Source organism: Procambarus clarkii, chromosome 5, assembly GCF_040958095.1.
Source record: "Procambarus clarkii isolate CNS0578487 chromosome 5, FALCON_Pclarkii_2.0, whole genome shotgun sequence".
Taxonomy (NCBI): domain Eukaryota; kingdom Metazoa; phylum Arthropoda; class Malacostraca; order Decapoda; family Cambaridae; genus Procambarus; species Procambarus clarkii.
This window is the reverse complement of record NC_091154.1, coordinates 29,253,064-29,278,063: the sequence shown is the minus strand read 5'-3', so window position 1 is coordinate 29,278,063 and position 25,000 is coordinate 29,253,064. Positions and strand designations below refer to the sequence as shown.

At 40.2% G+C, this 25,000-nt stretch overlaps 1 protein-coding gene across 1 annotated transcript in view; it reads left to right on the top strand.

Moving 5' to 3' along the window:
* LOC123748094 (uncharacterized) overlaps positions 1 to 25,000 on the top strand; it is a 208,107-nt gene that overhangs the window by 84,339 nt on the left and 98,768 nt on the right. The window contains exon 7 of the mRNA XM_069303372.1: positions 18,942 to 19,539. Coding sequence (XP_069159473.1) covers positions 18,942 to 19,539 — 598 coding nt within the window. The remainder of the gene's footprint in view (positions 1 to 18,941; positions 19,540 to 25,000) is intronic.

Genomic DNA, 25,000 nt, shown 5'->3' with positions numbered 1-25,000 from the left:
CACAAAAAATCTAATAGAGCTTAGGGTATTATTAGTATTTGATCCAGTCCAGGAGCGGGGAAGGAGCATTAGATGCGTCTCGGGGTGCTCAATGCTGTGCTGACGAGCTTGGCAATGCAGGATCAAACTTTTGCTGAAATTGGGCGTGGGAAAATGTTATTTCAGCACGGAATCATGACCAACAAAAAAGCATGCAAGTTTGTTTTAAAGTTAATTCTGAAGGTTTTCTGTTCCTGAAGAACTTTTTATTTTCTTAACTAAGATAAGGATTTATTGGGAATTGGGGGTAAAGTGCCTAATAAAAACTACAAGATAAGAGATGTTATCTTACATCAGCTCATCTGAAGCCTGTCACTAGAAGCTCATTTTTTTATGTATTATTCATTACTAATAAACTCAAGGGATAAGGGAAGGGACAAGGGATAACTCAAGGGACAAGGGAAACTAGGGATAAGTAACAATCAAGCAGGGAACATGAGGAACCAGGAGCCCACAGTGTGCTTCCTGTGGCCTGTGGTCTTGATTTCATATATATTCACATGTTGAGCAAACGTGTTACAAAGGCGAGTCAGCTTAGGAATGAATGATCGCTGATGGCCTGAAGTTCTTGAGACAGGCAAAGTCAGCATCAGACTATGGAGGGCTGAGCGTCTTATGTTGTAATTGCCACCTTGTGATTGTTCACTAAATTGGAACAGATGGCGGGGGGGGGGGGGGGGGGGAATCCTTGTTAAGAACATTTGCCTTGTTCATGATAATAAGTCTGCTAACATCTCTGCGATGTTGTAGGCTTTGATGTGGGGATCAGTCCATCCAGACCGGGTCAAGACTATAGATGAATCTTCTTGCATGGTTCCTCATCTTGTCAAAAATTCTGATTCACTTCGGTTGGGGGGGGGGGGGCATGGATATTTTGGATGCTACATGGATATTTCGTTCTGAGTAGCAAAATTTAAAACAACAGCAGCAGCTCACTGTATGATCACCTCACCATTGATCGTCTAGACGATCAATGGTGATCGTCAAGATCATCATTGGATCGTCAAATGATCCTTTTTGCAAAAGGATCATTTTTGTTTATCCTTTTTGCAAAAGGATCATTTTTGTTTATCCTTATTGCAAAATGAAGATTTGCGAATTTTCAAATACTCTATTCCAAGTAATTCTTATATCGGACTCGACAATTACGAGCTGATAAAGGCAAAAACTTTTACACATTTGCTCTGAAATACGCAGACAACGAGAACCGGAAACCCCAGCATTCCATTTACAAGGAGAGCCAGGCCTTTGGTACGGTTCAAAGCTTTCCACTCAAACCACGTTTGAAACGAATCGGTGAACTTTGTGGCGAACGCACTTGACATATCGCCTGGATTGCCTACCAATGGAAACTCAATCGTAAAGTTAAACAAGGTTTTCATCGAAGACTGAGGCTTCGCAGAGAGACGGGGACGGAGTTCCGGAGGAAACTTATTAACAAACACTCACAAGACATTAACGGCACGTTGTGTGAGAAGTATATGTGTGTGTCATGTACTCTCTCTCTCTCTCTCTCTCTCTCTCTCTCTCTCTCTCTCTCTCTCTCTCTCTCTCTCTCTCTCTCTCTCTCTCTCTCTCTCTCTCTCTCTCTCTCTCTCTCTCTCTCTCTCTCTCTCTCTCTCTCTCTCTCTCTCTCTCTCTCTCTCTCTCTCTCTCTCTCTCTCTCTCTCTCTCTGTGGCGAGAGAAAGAGATTTCAATCAACCGGAAATGTGTGGTATACCGGGTGATTGCTGTAGACACCGTCGGCCTCCCCGGCGGGTCTGGTCAAGCTGAATTCAGCCCCGAGTGAATAGTGGTGTCTGATGAGTGAGGTGATGAATATATCTGTGACGGCTTCACAGTTCATCACGCCAGCCATGCTGCCCTTGTGGGTACAGGGACCCATGGACAGACTCTGTGTTATGAGCTTCAACTTCAACAGTCCGCCAGTGTGACTATGGCTGGATTACACCCTTAACTTGTTATATTCTTATGTTGCAAAATGTCTGTATTGCTACTCCTATTTTCCTAATTATAGGTACACATTTTCTCTGAGGTCAAAGGTTACAATGCAATATGTCCTCTCAACTAAATGGTCGAGTAATTTATATTTAAGTTACAGTAACCAAGGTTACAAATTCAAGCTACTATGATCAGTTATGGCTGAGAAATATCTACGTTTTTTATGCACTGGACTCGATAGGTTAGGTGGGTTGCTTGGGTTTGTAAGTTTTTGATTAGTTGAGGAGATTGGATTTTTGTTAACGGAGTAGCAAACCTGGACAACGAGGTGTAAGCATAAGCAAAAACAATAATAATAATAGTAATAATAATTAGAAACGGAGAAGATAAGTAGAGGGGAATTAATGCATTAAATAGTGAATGATGGTGAAGAGATGGGGCCCGAGAGCTAGCGTCCAACCCCTACTAGTACATGTTGACGTGTATCATCATCACAATTCTTTGCTTCATTCATCCTCATTCCACTTTATTCTCTTCTTGGTCTTTCGATTCACTTCGTTTCTCTTTCCCATGTTCTTGGACCCCTGTTTTCTTTCCCTTCTTTTTCCCTATTTTTGGCCTCATAGTTCCCTTCCTTCTTCCCCTCTTTTTCCCCTGTTCTTTTCTTCTGTTTCTATCCTTCCTCCATTCATCCCTGAAATTGTCTCAGTTCTTTTTCTTTCAAAAGACTATCCATTATTATCTGAGAATAATATTAAATCGTGATGAACGGAGTAAATTAATATGAAAAAATGTTGTGGTTAAAATATTATGACGTAATGGAGAATGCCAACATTGGGAATTGAAGTGTATGTCAACATTGGCAATTGATGCTAATGACCACCGAGGAAAGTGGCCAATGGCATGATTGGGAAGAGAGCTCCGCCAGTATATACTAGCAGAATCGAAAGTTACGAGTTTTTGACTTCAATAAACGTAAAATAGAACACAAAACCCGGCCACTTCGAGTCACCAGTGGACGGTCAGTGGACTGTGTGACGGGATTATGACAGGGACGAACGATAAAAGGACCGCCGGAGTACCTCCTGTATGTTAGGACCAGGAGGCATCAAGGTTATGCTCCTGCAATGGTTGTGTTTAGGGGGAAGCTTGCTCAAGCTCTTGGGCCGCTTCTCATAGCTTAAGGTCCTCGGTGTACCTTGAAGCACCATCTTTAGTCTCATTCCGTTTTCTTATCATACTGCATAGAATTTCCTTATACAAGTCTGGCTCATCTGTGTTTTTCTCCACTTCGTCTATTCCCCTCAAAGTTTCCAATGTTAATCTAATGCCCTTAGATTTAGTAATGGAGAACATTACTCACCTCTCATGTCTATCATATCTGGTACTCGTCTCTGGGTCCGTTCTAGGACCATCTCAATTATCGTCTTATCCTCTACCAGGTGTGGGTAATGAAGGACTACCTGATCAACTGGGCTGTGACTCGGTTCTGGAGCAGCATGGTATTTAGTATTTATACACTGCATCTTGAATGCCCTTTCTTGCTTTGGTTCTTGAAAGCTACTCCTTGAAAAGATAGTTGGACAAAGGGCCTGAAAGTCTCGCTCAGCAAGTCCTACGAAAAAAAAAGACTTACACTAACTTTCTAACGTTCACCAATAGGCAAGAAAGATGAAGTTGGTCCGGAATTTTTTTTAGCATTACTCCCACTTCCATTATATGTTTACTAAAATAAGGGAGTATTCGCAACATTTGTATTGGGAAACGCATTATTGGGAAGCATATTATCATCTGTAACCATTTTAGGAAGTGAGGTGAGGTCTGTGGCGGACGCTTGTGGTATATGGAATGTGCTCAAGCTGATAAGACACAACAGTGAAAGCTGAGTGTTGTGAACTTGTCCACCAAGAATAAAGACAGTGTATGAAATATTGAGATTTTACGAAAAGATTGTATATTCGATCCCCCCACGATCCCCCCCCCCTACCATAATCACCAAAATCACGAATTTAATTTTTGTTATGGGGGGGGGGGGGGGTGGTGATATGTCACCCTTTTACTACTTATTACAACAAGTTTTAAAGATGCACACACACACACACACACACACACACACACACACACACACACACACACACACACACACACACACACACACACACACACCTACACACACACACACACACACACACACACACACACACACACACACACACACACACACACACACACACACACACACACACACACACACACACACACACCTACACACACACGCACACATTACCAGTGGGGATGTAAGGAAGCTTTTGCTAGAGTTGGATGTGACAAAGGCTATAGGCCCGGATGGAATATCGCCATGGATACTAAACGAAGGAGCAGAAGCACTGTGCCTGCCACTCTCCATGGTGTATAACAAATCACTGGTAACAGGTGAACTGCCAAAAATCTGGAAGACGGCGAACGTTGTCCCGATGTACAAGAAGTGGGATAGACAGGAAGCACTGAACTACAGGCCAGTGTCCCTAACTTGCATACCATGCAAGTTAATGGAGAAAATTGTGCGAAAAAAGCTAGTGGAACATCTGGAGCGATGGAACTTTGTGACACAACACCAACATGGTTTCAGGGATGGCAAGTCATGCCTCACAGGATTAATTGAATTCTATGACCAGACAACAAGTATCAGACAAGAAAAAGAGGGCTGGGCAGACTGCACATTTTTAGATTGCCAGAAAGCCTTTGACACAGTTCCACACCAGAGACAAGTGCGAAAGCTAGAGATGCAGGCAGGAGTGAGACGGAAGGTACTCCATTGCATAAGGGAGTACCTAAGTAACAGAAGACAGCGAGTCACTGGGAGGGGTGAGGTCTCAGATTGGCAAGACGTTACCAGTGGAGTCCCGCAGGGTTCAGTCCATGGACCTATTCTGTTTCTTATATATGTAAATGATCTTCCAGATGGTATAGAATAATTCCTCTCATTGTTTGCTGATGATGCAAAAATTATGAGGAGGATTAAGACGGAGGAAGATAGTATGAGGCTACAAGATGACCTAGACAGACTGAATGAATGGTCCAACAAATGGCTATTAAGGTTCAACCCGAGTAAATGTAAGGTAATGAAACTAGGCAATGGAAACAGGAGGCTAGACACAGGATACCGAATGGGGGAGGAAGTCCTTCATTAAACGGACAGAGAGAAGGATCTAAGGAGTTGATATCACACCAAACCTGTCTCCTGAAGCCCACATTAAAAGAATAACATCTGCAGCGTATGCGAGGCTGGCTAACATCAAAACTGCCTTCAGGAACCTGTGTAAGGAATCATTCAGAACCTTGTATACCACATATGTAAGACCAATCCTGGAGTATGCGGCCCCAGCATGGAGCCCGTACCTTGTCAAGCACAAGGCGAAAAATGAAAAAGTTCAGAGGTATGCCACTTGGCTAGTCCCAGAACTAAGAGGCATGAGTTACGAGGAAAGGCTGCGGGAAATGCACCTGATGACACTGGAAGACAGATGAGTAAGAGGAGACATGATCACTACCTACAAAATTCTCAGATGTATTGACGGGGTAGATAAGGCTAAACTTTTTAACCCGTGTGGTACGCGAACAAGGGAACACAGGTGGAAACTATGTACCCAAATGAGCCTCAGAGACGTTAGAAAGAACTTTTTCAGTATCAGAGTAGTTAACAGGTGGAATGCATTAGGCAGTGATGTGGTGGAGGCTGACTCCATACACAGTTTCAAATGTAGATATGATAGAGCCCAGTAGGCTCAGGAATCTGTACACCAGTTGATTGACAGTTGAGAGGCGGTACCATAGAGCCAAAGCTCAACCCCCGCAAGCACAAATAGGTGAGTACACCTTCACACCTCTTGAATAAAGAAGAATATAAATCTTAATCTTTTCTCAGACTGTTCCCTCTTCGATGACGAAAGGGGCCGGGAGAGTTTTTCTTCTTGAAACAGGGTAGCGAGGAGAGGTGACGATGGAAGGGGATAGGAGGAAGAGAAAGAAGAGGAAGAAGAAGTGAAGGTGGAGAAGAAGGAGCAGGAAAAAGGGAGGAGGAGTAGGAAGGGAAGATTATGGAGGCTTCATACAAACAAAGACTTAAATTTGATATATCATAATGTTAAGAACAGTAAGTGGACAGGTAGCCATTGCTGACGAGGACTGGGTCGTCGAGTGGGACCTCTGGAGGGTGGTCGTCGAGTGGGACCTGTGGAGTGTGGTCGTCCAGTGGGACCTCTGGAGGGTGGTCGTCGAGTGGGACCTCTGGAATGAGGTCGTCGAGTGCGACCTGTAGGGCGTGGTCGTCAAATGGGACCTTTAGAGCGTGGTCGTCAAGTGGGACCTATAGAGCGTGGTCGTCGAGTGGGACCTCTGGTGGTCGTCGAGTCGGACCTCTGGAAGGTGGTCATCGAGTGGGACCTCTGGAGTGTAGTCGTCGAGTGGGACCTCTAGAGTGTGGTCGTCGAGTGGGACTTCTGAAGCGTGGTCGTCGAGTGGGACCTCTGGAAGGTGGTCGTCTAGTGGGACCTGTAGAGCGCGGTCGTCGAGTGGGACCTCTGGAGTGTGGTCGTCGAGTGGGACCTCTGGAGTGTGGTCGTCGAGTGTTACCTCTGGAGTGTGGTCGTGGAGTGGGACCTCTGGAGTGTGGTCGTCGAGTGGGACTTGTAGAGCGTGAAGTAGAGAAGACTGAGCCCAAACGCTAAAACAATAAATTAGTGACTATTGTTTATCGAAATTAATTTATTATGGTAGATAATTAAGCGTGCATAAAATTTAAATCAATTAACATTTATTAGCATTTATATAATTTATATAATTGCACGATCAACTTTATTTATTGGCACCTGATTAACGCGTTGCTTTCATCTCTAGTTTACAGTCTAGTTTTTTGGTATTATCGGTAACTCTCACTTATAAAAATAATACAATAGCCTGCCTTGGCGTGTGGGTGGTCACACTTTTGAAATAATAAAAAAATACAATAGGTACCCTTTTGATTTGAGAAAGTGATGAGGATTTATAGAAAGATTTTTATGCTGTGGGTGGATCGTGTTTTATTCTATTACGGACAAAGTATGAATAACATAAATTCTCAGTTAATTTTCCTGAGGTCAGTGAATAATAGTGTACAGTACTATAAGATTTTTTGTAATTTTTGGTTTCAAAACATTTAGCTGGGTATAGCTGGTGGACAGTTCCAAAAATCATCATGGGGGTCAGAATGTAACCTAGGTGCATTGTTCCCTTATGAATTCTAGCAGCTCCGACCAACCTATGTCTGTCCCATAACCCAGACTGTTCCACTTCAAAGTTGGGTGAGGCTAGCCTCCAGCATCTTGCCTGCGACCGTGGGCCGACCAGATAACATATGTTCGAGGTTAGACGCCATACATATCGGGCTAGTATCAACATACTTTGCAGGGTGACTGGTGATTGTTCAAGGATGGTCATAGGTGGGTTGAAGTCAAACTAGTAAAGCATACCAATTTCCATTCTTGCTAAATACTAGATTCTATCCTTATTATGAGTCATCCAGCATAATATTTTCTACATGACTAGAGGTTAGTTTGTCTAATGTAGCTTAGTGACGAAGGATAGGGAGATGAAGGGTATGAAAGGTGGTAAGGTGCAGGAAAATTGATGAGGGGACTGGGAAGGTGGTTACAGTGAGTATAGTCGTGTATTGAATAGATGGTTACAGTAATAATGGTTGTGTGTAGTGCAGATGGATAAAAGATGAGTATGATAATACTTTTAACAGTTTTTTTTTTTTGCAGGGATATTCCTGCGCGGGCCCTAAGCCTGTGGGTGGCCCACTAAGTGTTGCTTGTTTCTGTTTTACTTGAGCGGAGTATGAGTATTTATGACTCGTAAGGTCGCTTCAGTAAGATTTTGCCATATGTGTTTAACAACTTCTTCTGCTCTGTTGAATCTAAGTTGAAATCTTAATGGGTTTGTAACTGTGCACTGTGTTAGATAATGTTCCAGTGGTCTGTAGGGCATTTCTCCACAGTGCTGGCATTTCCTCTCATCTTCCGGAACCTGTAAGCCTATTTCCCATGCACATGGGTATCCAAGCCTGATGCGATGTAAATGTACTTCTGTTGTTCTACTGCTCCCTTTCATCAAACTAAGTGGTTCATAGTTGGTTGAATTCTTGTACCAACCCGCAGATCCTGATGTTGCAACTGCTGTGTTGTGGTCACTGTACATCTTTTGCATTGCTCTGTTTCTAATTACTTTCTTAATCTGTGATAGACTCTGTGGTATGTAAATGTCTACATTTCTTCTCTTAGTTGCAAGTTTTGCAGCTCCGTCTGCAATGTCATTTCCTATTATTCCCACATGACTTGGCACCCAGTTGATAATTACCCGTCGGCCTTGTCGTTTGAGTGTTTGCATTAATGATACGACATTTGTGATCAGATGTATGTTATCACATATGTGTTCTTGTTGCAAGGTTTCAATGGCGGTTCTCGAATCTGTATGTATGATAACATGTTGTCGGTGGTCAGCAAGAGCATGTTCCAAAGCCTTTTGAATGGCTAGCATCTCTGTTTGTAAAGTCGAACACCCATTTGAGAGCCTCCAACTATTTACAGAGTTTCCTGATTTAACTGCAGCTCCGGTTTCTTGTCCCTGCTGGTCTACTGATCCATCTGTGAAGTATGTGAAGCTGTCGGATGCCAAGTTTGCTTCTATATGCATCTGTGCAACATTACGTAGCAGATGAGGATTTGACTGGTTCTTTTTTCCTTCAATAATCATAATCTTAAAGTCTGCTGGCGGAGATTCCAAGGGGCTTGCATAACAAAGTCTGCATGTATTTCGCCGACACCCTCTCAGTGACTGTGTTTGTTATATTGAATGTATTGATGGTGTTTATCGCACAATGGGTCCACCTGTTGCTATTGGAGGCTCTTCTGTCCAGAGTTAGTGCTCCAGTGATTATATCTTCAAGTGAACTGATTCTAGTTCTAGTCAAAATCTTGGTCAGCATGCACGCAGCAATCCCTTTTAACAGCTATTGATCGGACGGGTACCAAATACTAGCTGTACCAAATAAAATTAACATTTTATACTGTTGGAATACTCCCATTGGACGCCAGTAATTAATACAGTGAAAAATCCAACTAATCTCTCCTCTCCTTGGAATAAATAATCACTCCAATAAGCAATTAGCATAGTTAGCGTCGGTTCATTCCCGAAATGTGAGGAGCTTGAAGATTCCCAGACTTTTCCTCAAGAAAAAAAATAATAATGGAGAGGGGTAAGAGGAAATATTAACGTGTGCTAAGGGGAGACCCACAAGGAGGTCTCCTTAAGGGTTTTTTTGTTCTTTTCTCCCAAGAGAAGTGCCAATATTAACTCAGTAATGTGAGAAGAGTTGTCTCATACATGTGCCGATGCTGCCTGGAAATGTGAAAATGTGTAAATATATATATATATATATATATATATATATATATATATATATATATATATATATATATATATATATATATATATATTTCTTTTGTATTCTTCCTGATTTTACAGTGAAAGTTTCATAAAATCAAAATTATAACGCAATGGATGCCACATATAACACTATTCCCGTACGTGCTTAATAGGATTAGTGAAGAGACATCTTCCAAATGTGCTCAACAGTCTCTTGTTCTTTTTGTCCTTTGTACTTGTAAACACTTTTTGTTTTGTTTTTGTCAAGCTGTCAAGATGATAAACTACTTCAACTTTCTCTTTCGTGGTCCGTCTTGATCGGTACTATCACACGTCCTTGGTGCTTCAAATTTGTTTTCTCTGACTGTATTTTTTTGATACATATTTTCAATGTACCTGTTTCCTCATTTTGGCAGTTGGTATAAGCATTGTATCCATTCGTGGTGTGTTTATTAGAAATCTCTCATAATAAAATCATACTCTGAAACAAACATGAAAAGATAATTCACAAGCAATTTATTTTCAATAAAACAAATAATAGGAATGAGAAACCATAAAGGTGAATTAATTCAGAATAAAAATGGGGTTTGACCAGTTTCGGTCGTCTGAAATTTTCAGCCAGAAGCAGACGTTTCAGATATAGATCCCTATTTCCCGATTCTAGTCGAATTTGCCCATTTTGGAACAAATCTCACGTTACCAGAATCGCATAACCTTTCCCCCACCAAAAAAAAACCTCTCTAGGCATCGAGGAAACATTTTCTAAAGAGAACAGCTGTATGAACTTTCGTGGAATGGCCACCTCTGTGGTTTCTAGATTATATTGACCTTAATTAGATGGAGAATAAGTTAGTTATTTTATTAATTAGATGTTGGTGTTAGAGATCTTAGTTAGATCTTTAGCTAGAATAAGTTAGATCTGCTTAGCGGCACTTCTTGCGTATAACTTCTACAGCAGACAGCATTGCATAGAAAGTTATTATCCTCCTAACTTCTTTACTTCCTTCTACTACTGATATTCTTCTCCCCCTTCTTTATTCTCTTCCTCCAATCCTACTTCCCAGTCATCTCGTCATCCACTTCTTTCTCCCCCTTTCTCCTCCTTCATTTTTCACTTCCTCTTCCTTCTCTCCCCTTCTCCTCTCCCTTACATTACCATCGTCACCTCTCCATCATCACCCTTCGTCAAGTGAGAAAACTCTGCCGGTCCCCATCGTTATCAAACAGGGTAAAGGGAGAGAAAACAGGAGGGAGAGAGAGAGAATGATAAATGCCAGGGAGAGTAAAAGAAAAGGGGAAGGGAACTACGAGAGACATAGTAAAATGAGAAATGACAAGGGAGGGAGAGTGTGAAAGAGTTTAAAGAAATTAATCTCACATTATTTGGTATATCTTTTTTCTACATTAATTAGCAAAGTGATTTACATTTTATCAAGGTGAAGTAAAGTGACTTCAGAAGAAAAATAAATTATAATTCAGTCACGAGGAAGAAAATTACCGGTGAGTGTAAATCTATAAGTAATATATTCTTGCGTTCTGTTTACTTTTTTTGTATAATAGATCTGAAGAAGTTTTCGTCCTACAGATTTTTAAGTATTAAACACAGATTATTAGGTATTAAACAGCAGAGGACCCTTTATTAAATTAAACATGTTTCCTAATCATGTTAAAATAATTTATTTTATTTAGATGGCATCTTCAGACTTTGCAAAGTTAGTCTTGATGATACGGCTCAGTATCGTAAGGTGGTTGAGGTCGACCACAGTCTAACTTAAAGGTCGACCTTTATGTTAGACTGGCTTCTATTGCTACAACCGACGAGTCCTGTAAGGTCTGAAATGTGGGGTTCATTGTGCATATTGTTTTTTCCCCCAACTAATTACTCGGTTGATATCGACGCAGAATCATTCTCAAAAACATTGTTTCAACATCATTAACCTTGATTCAACGTTGGTAACATTGCTTAAACTTTGATAATGGTGATGTAACATTATTCAGTGATACTCGAGCATGTTTTGTCCACTGGCAGAACGTCAAGGTTAATAGGAGAGAGAACGTGAGGCAGGTAGGAAGGGAGAGAGGTAGGGAAGGAGGGAGGGAGGGAAAAATGAGAGAACGGGTTGAACACTGTTAGGTCTTTAGTGAGTTAGGAAGGGAGGGGGGAATGGAAGAGAGGGGGCAATGGAAGAGAGGGGGAGGGAGGGAAGGAGGGCGGGAGTCTAGGAAAGACGGAAGGGGAATGGGTGGGTGACCTGGGGGCTGAAAGGTATACATATCCAGTATTTACATATATAAGAGAATCTGCATATATAATATATACGGATTTAGAATCTTGTCTAAGTCCATAGATCTGATGCTTAGGGCCAGCCTCACCCAACTCATCAATATGACACATGGGTGCTATGTGGCTGTCAATAAGCTGGGCGGGGTTAGTTTCATTGCCTCCATATTTGCTCCCCTCAGTGACTGTGATGAAATGTGAAATTAGGGCTTGGTTTTCCATAGAGTTTGTGTGCAGTTTTTGTCTTCTCATAATGCATCCTGCGAGATGAGAATTTTTATTACCACTGCTACCTTATTCACTCTTGTGTTCATGATATCCTCATAATGTATCCAGAGTTTGCCAGTGCAGACTACTTATCACATGTCTTTGTATGACTAACCATCTTGGGTTTTTAGCCAACGTAGCTAGCTTTTTGACACACTGTACTCCCCTTCATATAGTCTAGGGTAGCTGCACAAGTGCAGATGTACTTAAAGTGTTAATATAAAAAAATCATAATACATTTTGAGACAGTGATATACAAAGAGACAGAGATAATGTGAGGGAGAGAGGTGGGAAGTGAAAGAGGGGGAAAGAGGGACGATGACGGAGTGGGAAAGAAAGAACAAAAGAGAGCGATAAATAGATGGAGAGAGAGGAAGAGAGGAAAGGAGATGGGTCACAGAGAGAGAGAGAAAGAAGAGAGAGAGAGAGAGAGAGAGAGAGAGAGAGAGAGAGAGAGAGAGAGAGAGAGAGAGAGAGAGAGAGAGAGAGAGAGAGAGAGAGAGAGAAAGAGAAAGAGAGAGAGAGAATTAGAGAAAAAAAGAGAAGACCTGGAGTTTGGTATAGGGAGGGAGTGAGAAAGAAGGAGAAAGAGAGAGGGGAAAGAGAGAGGGGAAAGAGAGAGAGAGATATACACACACTCCCGAAAGCGATTTGGTCTTTCTTAGTATCCTGACCAGGGAGGAATTACTAGCAGCCAATCTTTAACTGCTCGCCTCTGTTCACTCAGCAGTAATTGGGTACCTGGTTGTTAACCGACTGGCTGGTCGTGTTCCAGGGGAAACGAGTGTATATGGCTTACCATGAGCAATGGGATGGGTAATAAGCTCTCAGCCTGCTAACGGGAGTCGGAAGTCGTCTGATCCTGCTGTATGCCAAGAAAAGACGTGAGAGAAGGGAGAAGGAGGAGAAAGAAGGAAGAGAAGGAGGAGGAAGAGGAAGAGAAGGAAGAGGAAGAGGAGGATAAAATATTTATTGTTTTCACAAACTGATTATGAAGCAGCCGTTCGAGTTGTCTTCGTTCACGACAGTTCAAATGATTGCCTGCGAAAGTTTGATAAAAAGAATGTGATTGGCTGGTAAGGCTCCTGAAGCGCAATGATTGGTGGTGCAAATTAGTGGGTATGAGGTCTCGACTGCCTTGGAGAGCTGAGACAGAAGGTTATTGTAGTGTGGGGGGAGAAGGGAGGGAAGGGGTGGGATGGAGGTGGAATGGTGGAGAAGAGGTTGGAGGAAAGGTTGGAGAGGGGGGGGGTGTAGTTAGAAGTAGTTTGGGTTATTTTGGCAGCTGTCGGGGTTGACGGAGTGCTAGAGTAACTGCTTGAGTGTTGCAACCTTCATCAAGGTTGATGCTGATCCATGGAGGTTGATATCAAGACCTCTTCACCCTGGAGGTTGATATCAAGACCTCTTCACCCTGGAGGTTGATATCAAGACCTCTTCACCCTGGAGGTTGATATCAAGACCTCTTCACCCTGGAGGTTGATATCAAGACCTCTTCGCCCTGGAGGTTGATATCAAGACATCTTCACCCTGGAGGTTGATATCAAGACCTCTTCACCCTGGAGGTTGATATCAAGACCTCTTCACCCTGGAGGTTGATATCAAGACCTCTACACCCTGGAGGTTGATATCAAGACCTCTTCACCCTGGAAGTTGATATCAAGACCTCTTCACCCTGGAGGTTGATATCAAGACATCTTCACCCTGGAGGTTGATATCAAGACCTCTTCACCCTGGAGGTTGATATCAAGACCTCTTCACCCTGGAGGTTGATATCAAGAATATCACCCAAGATGTTGATATCTACAATATCACACTGGATCAGAAATCAACTGGAGCTCTTGTAGGTGACTAGAACCTGTGACCAATGAACTGCCAATCGCATCCTCTACCACTGACCTGCTTTACCCACGCTTGAATTGAGCTTCAGTGTAAATAAGCGAACTTGTGCATCTGAGACGAAATGAAATCCACACTAGAAGTTCTATCTACCATCCATCTACTGTCACGCTTGCAGAGTCACACATCTGTGGATCATCCAATAAGATCAGCAGACTCCAAGATGCTACCAGTGATCGGCTTAGACTCGGCTATGAGTATCTCGGGGAGTTTGCATTAGCTGTTGGTGTAGACCTGACCAAATATAAACTGTGTCAGCAACATTATTCCATCTCCGTCGCTGTGTGATGGAGTGTTACGATACACACGGGATTGCTCTACAACAAATGTTCAAGAAATGTGTTATTATTTCATTCAGAAGTGATCTTCTTCCAGCTACTGAGCCTAGAGAGACTGTACTTGCGATCGTTCTCAAAACCCATTTGTTAATATAATACAAATATACATTAAACCTTGTTACTATAACTTCTCAAAACTGCAACATCTATTTTTAGCTAAATGAAGTTTGGAGGTTCAGTCCCTGAGCCCATTGTGGGCCTCTGTAACCTTTTCCACTAACCGCCCACAGGCTGGTCACGAGGGGGGGGGGGGGAAGAAACTGTGCAAAGTAAAAGAACTGAACTTCACTGTACATCAGTGTAACTCAGATCTGTAACTCAGATCACGACCATCTTCGAGACTCGGATCACCCATAAGCGCGATGCACTTGTGAAACTAATCAAATTGTAATGTGTGTGCTGATTCATTAAATTAATTCCCACCACGACGTCAAGGCTTTCCTGTATCGCCTCTGTGCTGCCTTTGGCTTCTGGGGAGGAAATATGTCATTCAGGTGCACAGTGATTTATCTCATATCCTTGATATATTGCTGCTGGATATTCTGTGCCATCGGCTCAAAAGATAGCGTGATATAAATTTAAGCAACATATCACTGTTATCAGAGTGGCGTTGAGAGATTCTTACTCATCTAGACGACCTTAAGAAGAGATTTTTCATCATCTTGGAAACTTTTAAGATGATATTCCTACTGATCTTGAAGGTTTAAGAAAATATTTCTACTCGTCTTGGAGCCATTAATATGTATTTGCCTGTTACCTACCGTTTGTCACAGGACAGAAGACATTAGGCTTCTAATCATGATTTGAAAAGCGTTATCCAAGTTATCTTGGTGTTATCTAACTTGAACTATTGTATACGTGGTATAGGTTATCCCATTTCTTTGTATAATTTTGTAGCTCAAAAACTATTAATTTTCTCCAGAAATCTAGCATTTCCATAATAGAACAGAAAAACTCGCACGGATAAAATGAATTTCAGACGTGTGTTTGTGTGTGTGTGTGTGTGTGTGTGTGTGTGTGTGTGTGTGTGTGTGTGTGTGTGTGGTTTTTTAAGTCTTGCTCATACATAAATTTAAAATTTTTAGGCTTCTTTTCATCCTACTTCCTCTCTCAGCCACCCTCCTCCTCTACCTTTTCTCAATTTCCGTCTCCTCCCACTACCATACCTATATCCCTCCCCCCCCCCACCACCCCGCACCCTGTCTCCCCCCACCACCCCGCACCCTGTCTCCCCCACCACACTCTCTCCCCACCACCCTCTCTCCCTACCACCCTTTCTCCCCCAAGCCCTGACAGAGACACTCCCCAACAACGAGAGCTTGCTGAACGGTGCAGTTATTTCCCAGAGCTCTAAATTGAATCATTTCTCCTATGAAGCGCAGGGTTCGGGACCTTACTTCGGGAAGTTCAATTAAATCCACTGAAGTCTTTGCCAGGCGTCTGAGTAACCAATCTCTGGTGTGGTCTAGCGTCTCAGCTCCTCCTCCTCTTCTTCCTCCTTAACTTCATGTTCTGTTTGTTACAATTCCTACTTCCTTCCAAGGCTTCCTTCCTTCTCCCTCACGTTCCTCCGGCTCCCTGTCTTCTTTCACTGTGTGTGTTTACTAGTTGTGTTTTTGCGGGGGTTGAGCTTTGCTCTTTCTGCCCGCCTCTCAACTGTTAATCAACTGTTTACTAACTACTTTTTTTTTTTTTCCCCACACCACACAGACACACCCCAGGAAGCAGCCAGTGAAAGCTGACTAACTCCCAGGTACCTATTTACTGCTAGGTAACAGGGGCACTTAGGGTGAAAGAAACTTTACCCATTTGTTTCTGCCTCGTGCGGGAATCGAACCCGCGCCACAGAATTACGAGTCCTGCGCGCTGTCCACCAGGCTACGAGAGCCCCCTATTTTTTTGTGTGTGTGTGTGTGTGTGTGTGTGTGTGTGTGTGTGAAGGCATGTGTATATGTGTATTGCAAGCTAATATAATTCGTTATTGACTATGACCGAAAATTTGAAAGATTAATGGATGAAGTAGGAATCTTCTTCAACATGTTTTATGTTCGTCACTTTGGATAAAAATATATTAGTATTCAAAATTCATTGTACAATTTAATTGGTCCTGGTGCGGGTCACCAAAGGATTAGATTCGCTGAATTTAATTATTTAATATCTTCGAGGGCAGAGGGAAAGTGAATGCAATTAGCAAGTTTGAATATCAGTATCTGTAGGAAAAAAAGGATGTCTGTGTGTGTGTCTCTCTCACTCGCACACACACACACATATATATATATATGTGTGTGTGTGTGTGTGTGTATATATATACACTGATCCAAGTATGCGGAAAAAACACATGTGAAAAAACGAAGATTTTACCCAGGATTTTACCCTCGAATATGTTGTGGTATAAGTACGTTGACGATATTTTGTGCCTGTGGCCGGTTAACCATGACCAAACAGATTTCTCATTCAGCTTAATTCGCTGGTTCCCTCAATTAAAATTCACAATTGAGAATGAAGAGAATGGTGTTTCGCCTTTTTTAGACATCATGATTCATAGAATCGGTAGGAGTTTCAAATTCAATGTGTATAGGAAAGCTACCAATGTGTGCTCGTATGTTTATTTTTACTACAACTCATCATGTTCAGGTTAAGCGGTCAGTATTTTCTGGAATGTTTCTCAGAGATCTGAGAGTGTGCAGCCCGGAATTTTTTGATTAAGAAATAACAAAAATATTTGAAAAATTGGGAAGAAGTTAAAATACCCAAAATCAGTCTTGGATTTCGCGTTTGGTCAAGCAAAAAAGACGTTCTACAAACAAGCTCAAAAGTCTAAGCTAGAAATAAAAAAGCTCATTGATATTACCATATTTTGAGGGACTAGTACATCTTGCCCCAGCCCTGAAAAACCTTAATAATTACCCAGTGTCCAAAATAGTAATACAGTTAAGTCCATATTACTTAAGAACTCTCCCTCGTCTGTAGCAGGTTGTGTGTATTCCATCCCTTGTAATGATTGTGCATGTGTTTACATCGGCCAGACTGGTAAATCTCTTTCCTCGCGTTTAAAACAACATTCATATACTACTCCTACAGTCCAACACTCCAGTGCATTGTATTTACATTCCAGTTTATGTGATCATTCTATCATCTTCAGAAGGGCAAAATGTATTGTTACAAGTAAGAGTTTCGTTGAACCAAATATGATCGAGTCTGCTCCGATCAAACAACAGCCTTAATGTTAGCCCTGGTATGTACAAATTAGATCCAAATATAAGCTTTAATATAGCACGTCAATACAATATAGCATCCACTTAACCCTTCGTCCCTCTTTTATTTGTAGGGATCCCCCTTTTCTTATTCTTCTATATAGGTTAATAGACCTTTATTGTTATGTACTAGGTGGTCAGGTGACCTGCTCTGGAGGATATAAGGTTTCCTATATGGTTATATAGGTGCCCTGGTAATGTTATAAGGATATAAGGAATCCACGGTTTCCTCTTCATTCTAAACTGCTCTGATGAAGGCAAATTGAGCCGAAAACACGTTTAGTACTCTTTATTTTTCACATGTAGCTTTTCCGCATATATATATATATATATATATATATATATATATATATATATATATATATATATATATATATATATATATATATATATATATATATATATATATATAATATCTTTTCATTTACCTGGGTTCTCGGAGCCACGAGCAGCCACGGATGTTCGTGGCTCAGTAGATAGAGCGACTGGCTACGGTCTATGTGGTCGGCAGCTCGAGAGTCCAAGTGAATGAAATTTCTAAGAAAAGATTACAAAAGTAAACACAGGGATCACTGATGGTAGCTGGGAGAGCCGTTTCTTCCTCTCTCTCTCTCTCTCTCTCTCTCTCTCTCTCTCTCTCTCTCTCTCTCTCTCTCTCTCTCTCTCTCTCTCTCTCTCTCTCTCTCTCTCTCTCTCTCTCTCTCTCTCTCTCCTCTCTCTCTCTCTCTCTCTCTCTCTCTCTCTCTCTCTCTCTCTCTCTCTCTCTCTCTCTCTCTTCTCCCTCTCTCCTCTCTCACTCCTCCTCCTCTCTCTCTCTCTCTCTCTCTCTCTCTCTCTCTCTCTCTCTCTCTCTCTCTCTCCTCTCTCTCTCTCTCTCTCTCTCTCTCTCTCTCTCTCTCTCTCTCTCTCTCTCTCTCTCTCTGTCTCTCTTCTCCCTCTCTCCTCTCTCACTCCTCACTCTCCCCCTTATGATAAACTCAAACACGAACATACATTCGAGATAAAAAGCCATCAGTCAACAATTAATGATAGTATGCAACTTAGAGGGAAAAAAAAGAGATGCAACACACACACATGGAAAAACTTTCCTTACCACCAGTCATCAAACACTGCAACAATTTACTCTCCACTAATGTGTTGAAAGACTTTTGAAAAAGTGTTAAATATTGGTCTCAAAACCTTTTACGTGTCTATACACATGAGTTCTCTCTGTACGCAGTGAAGGAGTCTTTGATGGTTGAAAGTGATGAAGGGGATTGATGGTTACTGTACGCAGTGATTGTGCCGTCAGATGGTTCTTTCTACGCAGTGATGCTGGCGTGTCATTGGAGTTTTGGTTCAACAATATTTTGAGATATATAGTCATACTTGCTTAGTGTTATATCTCGTACCTGACAGAGGCTTATTGTTTGTGTCGCACCTGTTAAGGCGCCGAGTATCTGTGCTATACCTTGCAGGGGCAGTGTTCGTAGCGTACCTGGCAGGCCGGCGAGTGACTGTAGCTTATTTGGCAGGTAACCGGCTGTCTGCATCGTACCTGGCGGGGTACCGGGTGTCTGCACGGTACCTGGCAGGTAACCGGATGTCTGCATCGTACCTGGCAGGGTACCGGTTGTCTGCATCGTACCTGGCAGGGTACCGGCTGTCTGCATCGTACCTGGCAGGGTACCGGGTGTCTGCACGGTACCTGGCAGGTAACCGGATGTCTGCATCGTACCTGGCAGGGTACCGGGTGTCTGCACGGTACCTGGCAGGTAACCGGATGTCTGCATCGTACCTGGCAGGGTACCGGTTGTCTGCATCGTACCTGGCAGGGTACCGGCTGTCTGCATCGTACCTGGCAGGGTACCGGGTGTCTGCACGGTACCTGGCAGGTAACCGGATGTCTGCATCGTACCTGGCAGGGTACCGGGTGTCTGCACGGTACCTGGCAGGGTACCGGGTGTCTGCATCGTACCTGGCAGGGTACCGGGTGTCTGCATCGTACCTGGCAGGGTACCGGGTGTCTGCATCGTACCTGGCAGGGTACCGGGTGTCTGCATCGTACCTGGCAGGGTACCGGGTGTCTGCATCGTACCTGGCAGGGAACTAAATATCAGTGGAACAATCCAGTTACATGTTACTGCAAATGGAATCAAGTCATAGCTTTGCCTTTTGGCTTTGACTTTGGGTAAAGTTTGGCCAGTCACTTTGGCGTCAACACTCCCAATATTGATCCATATTGACCTCTCTTTTTAAATAGGGAGTGAAAACGGAGGTCAAGTTTGACCTCCGTTTTTGACACTGAAGATCAATTATTTAAATTAACTGTAGCTTTTGACCTTTGACCCGTGAATTATGGCCTACATCTCAGCTGTCGTTAAGGTAAAATAACTTCATAATTTCGTACGGCATGGCTGCTCTCAGTCGTCTTCATTCCGTCTTAACTACAAAGTCATTTCGCTCGTCTAAGCTAACAGGTAGTTTGTGAACTCGATCGTCTGGGGCTTTGTCTTGTGAGATGAGGTCGTGGTGAATGGCTCTGAAGGATCCCATCTTTGGGGGGCCTTTATATCTTAGATCGATGTCAGTCTTTTCAAGGGAAAGTATTATATTCTTTTGGTCTTGCGAGGTCATATAGGTTGCGAGGTCAAACTATATGACCTCTTGCGAAGTTATATAGGTTGGGGCCTATATGTCACCATACAGGCCCCAACACCAACCCAACGTGTCATCACCATCATCACCACGTCATCACTATCATCAACAAGTCACCACTATCTTCATTTTAATCTGCAGAAAGAAAATGCATGTGTCCCACCCTCCCTTCATCTCTGTGACATCAACATGGTAAAGAAAGTAATTTATTCATAAGCAATGTATTCTAATATATTCGCAAGTCATGTACACTGAAGCAATGTATCTTAAATTAATGCATTCTGTGATGTATTTTTATTTAGCTTTTCTGTAATTCTTTCGTTTGTAAGCATTTATGACAGCCCCCCAGTGGCGGGGTTGAAGAATATTAACTATTTTTGTTTTGCAAGAAAATGGTTTTCATCATATTACTTCTGTTATGCTAAATAAAGGATTTATATCCAAGTATATTTTGCATTCTATGTGAAACGTAATGGTTGTTGAAAACAGTTGACTTACATGCAAATTTCGTGAATTTCTGGCAGGTCGCGCAGTGTGTTTGGCAGGTCGCGAGATCCCTCTGGCAGGTGGCACTCTTTCCTGCGAATCCCACTATTTCTGTCAAGAATAACAAATGGGAGTTTAATGGCCCTGTTTGTCTCATCAGTCAATAATCACGGCTTGACTGTTTCTATAATATTCTCGAAGACTTTTTATCTCAAAGACTTCTTATCGATTCTGAAGCTGTCAAAGACCCGTCTGTAGGAAATGTATTACGAAGGCAAATGTTCTGTGTTTCCATGTTCCTTACACCTAATTTAACAAGTGCAAGGAAGCTATAAAGACTTAGTAGTAACCAGCTAGTTATCAAGGAGTTAGATGATTGTTGCGGGTCGTATCCTGGGAATGTGTCAGGCGTTGGCCTAGTCAATCCTCCGGTAACACGTTTCCTGCCCATTCGAAACCATTAATTTTGTTTAATCCCTAAAATATCGTTGTAAAATCCACGTTTTTAATTGCCGCCTACGGACCCTTATAATCATTTTCTTGCCAGCGGATCCCTAACAACCACGTTCTCTAATGTGGACCCCAAGAATAAAATTTGACATCAAACCATGCTGCACGCCATGCTGCAAGCAAATTTGACATCATCCATGCTGCAACAAATTTATATAATCATGTCACAAGCTCTAAACTGCTTTTCATAGTTAATACTACATGTAAATGATAACAGGAAACGTGAAGCAACACAAACACTTATTATTCTCATTTTGATAAGAACAGATACAATGTCTAGTATTAGACTCCTTGAAATTAACAAACTTTCCCCCACAAATAAGATAAAATTGTCACTCACTGGTAACTTTTAGTTCCCTCCCTTGGCCTTTTAAGCTCCTGACGCCTCACAAAAGCTGATGCATCAGTCGACAGGTGACAGCTGACAAACCTTCTGCCTTGTATCTCCATTCATCAGTTGACAAGCTGCTGCCTCGTATCACCAGTCGACCGGTGACTGCGTTAATTCTTGACATGACATGATTGACACAATAGATCATATATATATATATATATATATATATATATATATATATATATATATATATATATATATATATATATATATATATATATATATATATATATATATATATATATATATATATGTCGTACCTAGAAGCCAGAATGCACTTATCGGCCTACTATGCAAGGCCCGATTTGCCTAATAAGCCAAGTTTTCCTGAATTAATATATTTCCTCTAATTTTTTTCTTATGAAAAGATAAATCTACCCATTTCATTATGTATGAGGTCAATTTTTTTTAATTGGAGTTTAAATTAACGTAGATATATGACCAAACCTAACCAACCCTACCTAACCTAACCTAACCTATCTTTTTAGGTAAGGTTAGGTTAGGTAGCCGAAAAAGTTAGGTTAGGTTAGGTTAGGTAGGTTAGGTAGTCGAAAAACAATTAATTCATGAAAACTTGGCTTATTAGGCAAATTGGGCCCTTGCATAGTAGGCTGAGAAGTGAGTTCTGGCTACTAGGTACGACATATATATATATATATATATATATATATATATATATATATATATATATATATATATATATATATATATATATATTATTAAATATGACCGAAAAAGTAAGATTAATAATTCTAACACGAATTTTCTCAATCTTTCGTACAATAGGCTTTCTACAAACACTTCTATTCAATACCCATTGTTTCTGTTCTGTCTTGTGTTGATACTTTTAATACCCTATTAATATCCCCTCCTGTTCTGTCTTGTGTTAATGCCACATCACCCTTCCCACCTCACTCAAATGTAGATATAAAATCAGAGATACGTTCTAATCAGTTGTGTATTTGTGAAGTCTTTGAAAATGTAATAAGTTTTACGAAACGCGCCCGTGTCGCGTCAGACTAGAAATAAAAATGAATTTTGGAGAAGTGATTTTTGATTTACCTCCAACAGTGAAGCGTAATGTACGAAAGATTGAGAAAATTCGTGTTAGAATTATTAATCTTACTTTTTCGGTCATATTTAATAATATATGTCTACAGGAAAGACTGCTACCAAAATATACTAATATATATATATATATATATATATATATATATATATATATATATATATATATATATATATATATATATATATGTCGTACCTAGTAGCCTGAATGCACTTCTCAGCCTACTATGCAAGGCCCAATTTGCCTAATACGCCAAGTTTTCATGAATTAATTGTTTTTCGACTACCTAACCTACCTAACCTAACCTAACATAACTTTTTCGGCTACCTAACCTAACCTAACCTATAAAGATAGGTTAGGTTAGGTTAGGTAGGGTTGGTTAGGTTCGGTCATATATCTACGTTAATTTTAACTCCAATAAAAAAAAATTACCTCATATATAATGAAATGGGTAGCTTTATCATTTCATAAGAAAAAAAATTGAGAAAATATATTAATTCAGGAAAACTTGGCTTATAAGGCAAATCGGGCCTTGCATAGTAGGCCGAGAAGTGCATTCTGGCTATCAGGTACGACATATATATATATATATATATATATATATATATATATATATATATATATATATATATATATATATATATATATATATATATATATATATATATATTGGTGTATACTGGCAGCAGGTTTTCTTTCAAACATGTTTCATTGAATATGACCACCATGAGAGTAAGGACAAGACAAGGACATATCGATGCCAACACAGAAGACAATGTCCAACATAACAGGCCAATTACACTGGATTAATCTTTGTGTTTAGATAGGAGATGCCTCGTATGGGCCAATAAGCCTTCTGCAGCCCCTATGTTTATCCCTTATGTATCCCCCCCATGTTTTTCACCTTCATTGTATTATCACCTGACCTAATGCGGGTATAAAATCAACTAGTATTGTAAGATCTGTTCACTTGAGAATGAACCATGGAGGTTCGAAACGTCGTGCAAATTATACAAATAAGTGTAATACACTCTATAGTAAATCACTTCTTTTCTTCACCTTAAAAGTACGAAAATGAGTTTTGGAGAACTCCTATTTCAATTAAGCCCTGATGCTAAGATAATAGTTAGAGGGATAGAAGCCCTAAACCAAAAAATAATAAATACAGAATATGCGGTCATATTCAATGAAACATATATATATATATATATATATATATATATATATATATATATATATATATATATATATATATATGTATATATATATATATATATATATATATATATATATATATATATATATATATATATATATATATATATATATATATATATAGTTATATATATATATGTTGTACCTAGTAGCCAGAACGTCGTACTCGGCCTACTATGCAAGGCCCGATTTGCCTAATAAGCCAAGTTTTCCTGAATTAATATATTTTCTCTATTTTTTTTCTTATGAAATGATAAAGTTAACCATTTCATTATGTATGAGGTCAATTTTTTTTATTGGAATTAAAATTAACGTAGATATATGACCGAACCTAACCAACACTACCTAACCTAACCTAGCCTATCTCTAAATGTTAGGTTAGGTTAGGTAGCCGAAAAAGTTAGGTTAGGTTAGGTAGGTTAGGTAGTCGAAAAACAATTAATTGATGAAAACTTGGCTTATTAGGCAAATCGGGCCTTGCATAGTAGGCTGAGAAGTGCATTCTGGCTACTAGGTACGACATATATATATATATATAACAATATATATATATATATATATATATATATATATATATATATATATATATATATATATATATATATATATATATGTATATATATATATATATATATATATATATATATATATATATATATATATATATATATATATATGTATATATATATATGTATATATATATATATGTATATATAAATGTATATATATGTATATATATATATATATATATATATATATATATGTATATATATATATATATATATATATATATATATATGTAAATATATATTTATATATATATATATATATATATATATATATATATATATATATATATATATATATATATATATATATATATATAATAGACTCGGTAAAATCTATAAATCTATGATGGAGTATTGAATACTAAAGTGATTATCAAAGGTTTCTACACAGTTATGTATTTCTCAAACTCTAATTGAGATCGGATAATCATAAGCAAAATGTATATTAATTTAATGCACAATATGGCAATATTCTCTGAAAGCCACAAAAAAGCATTTACCAAACCCTTGGGCTTCAATAATCAGCAGGGTTATAATACTATACCAATAAAATAATTTGTGGTTATAAGTCAATATCCACGAATCTCATATACGTGGTCAAGCTAGACTGAGATAAATGTAACTGCAAAGATCGCA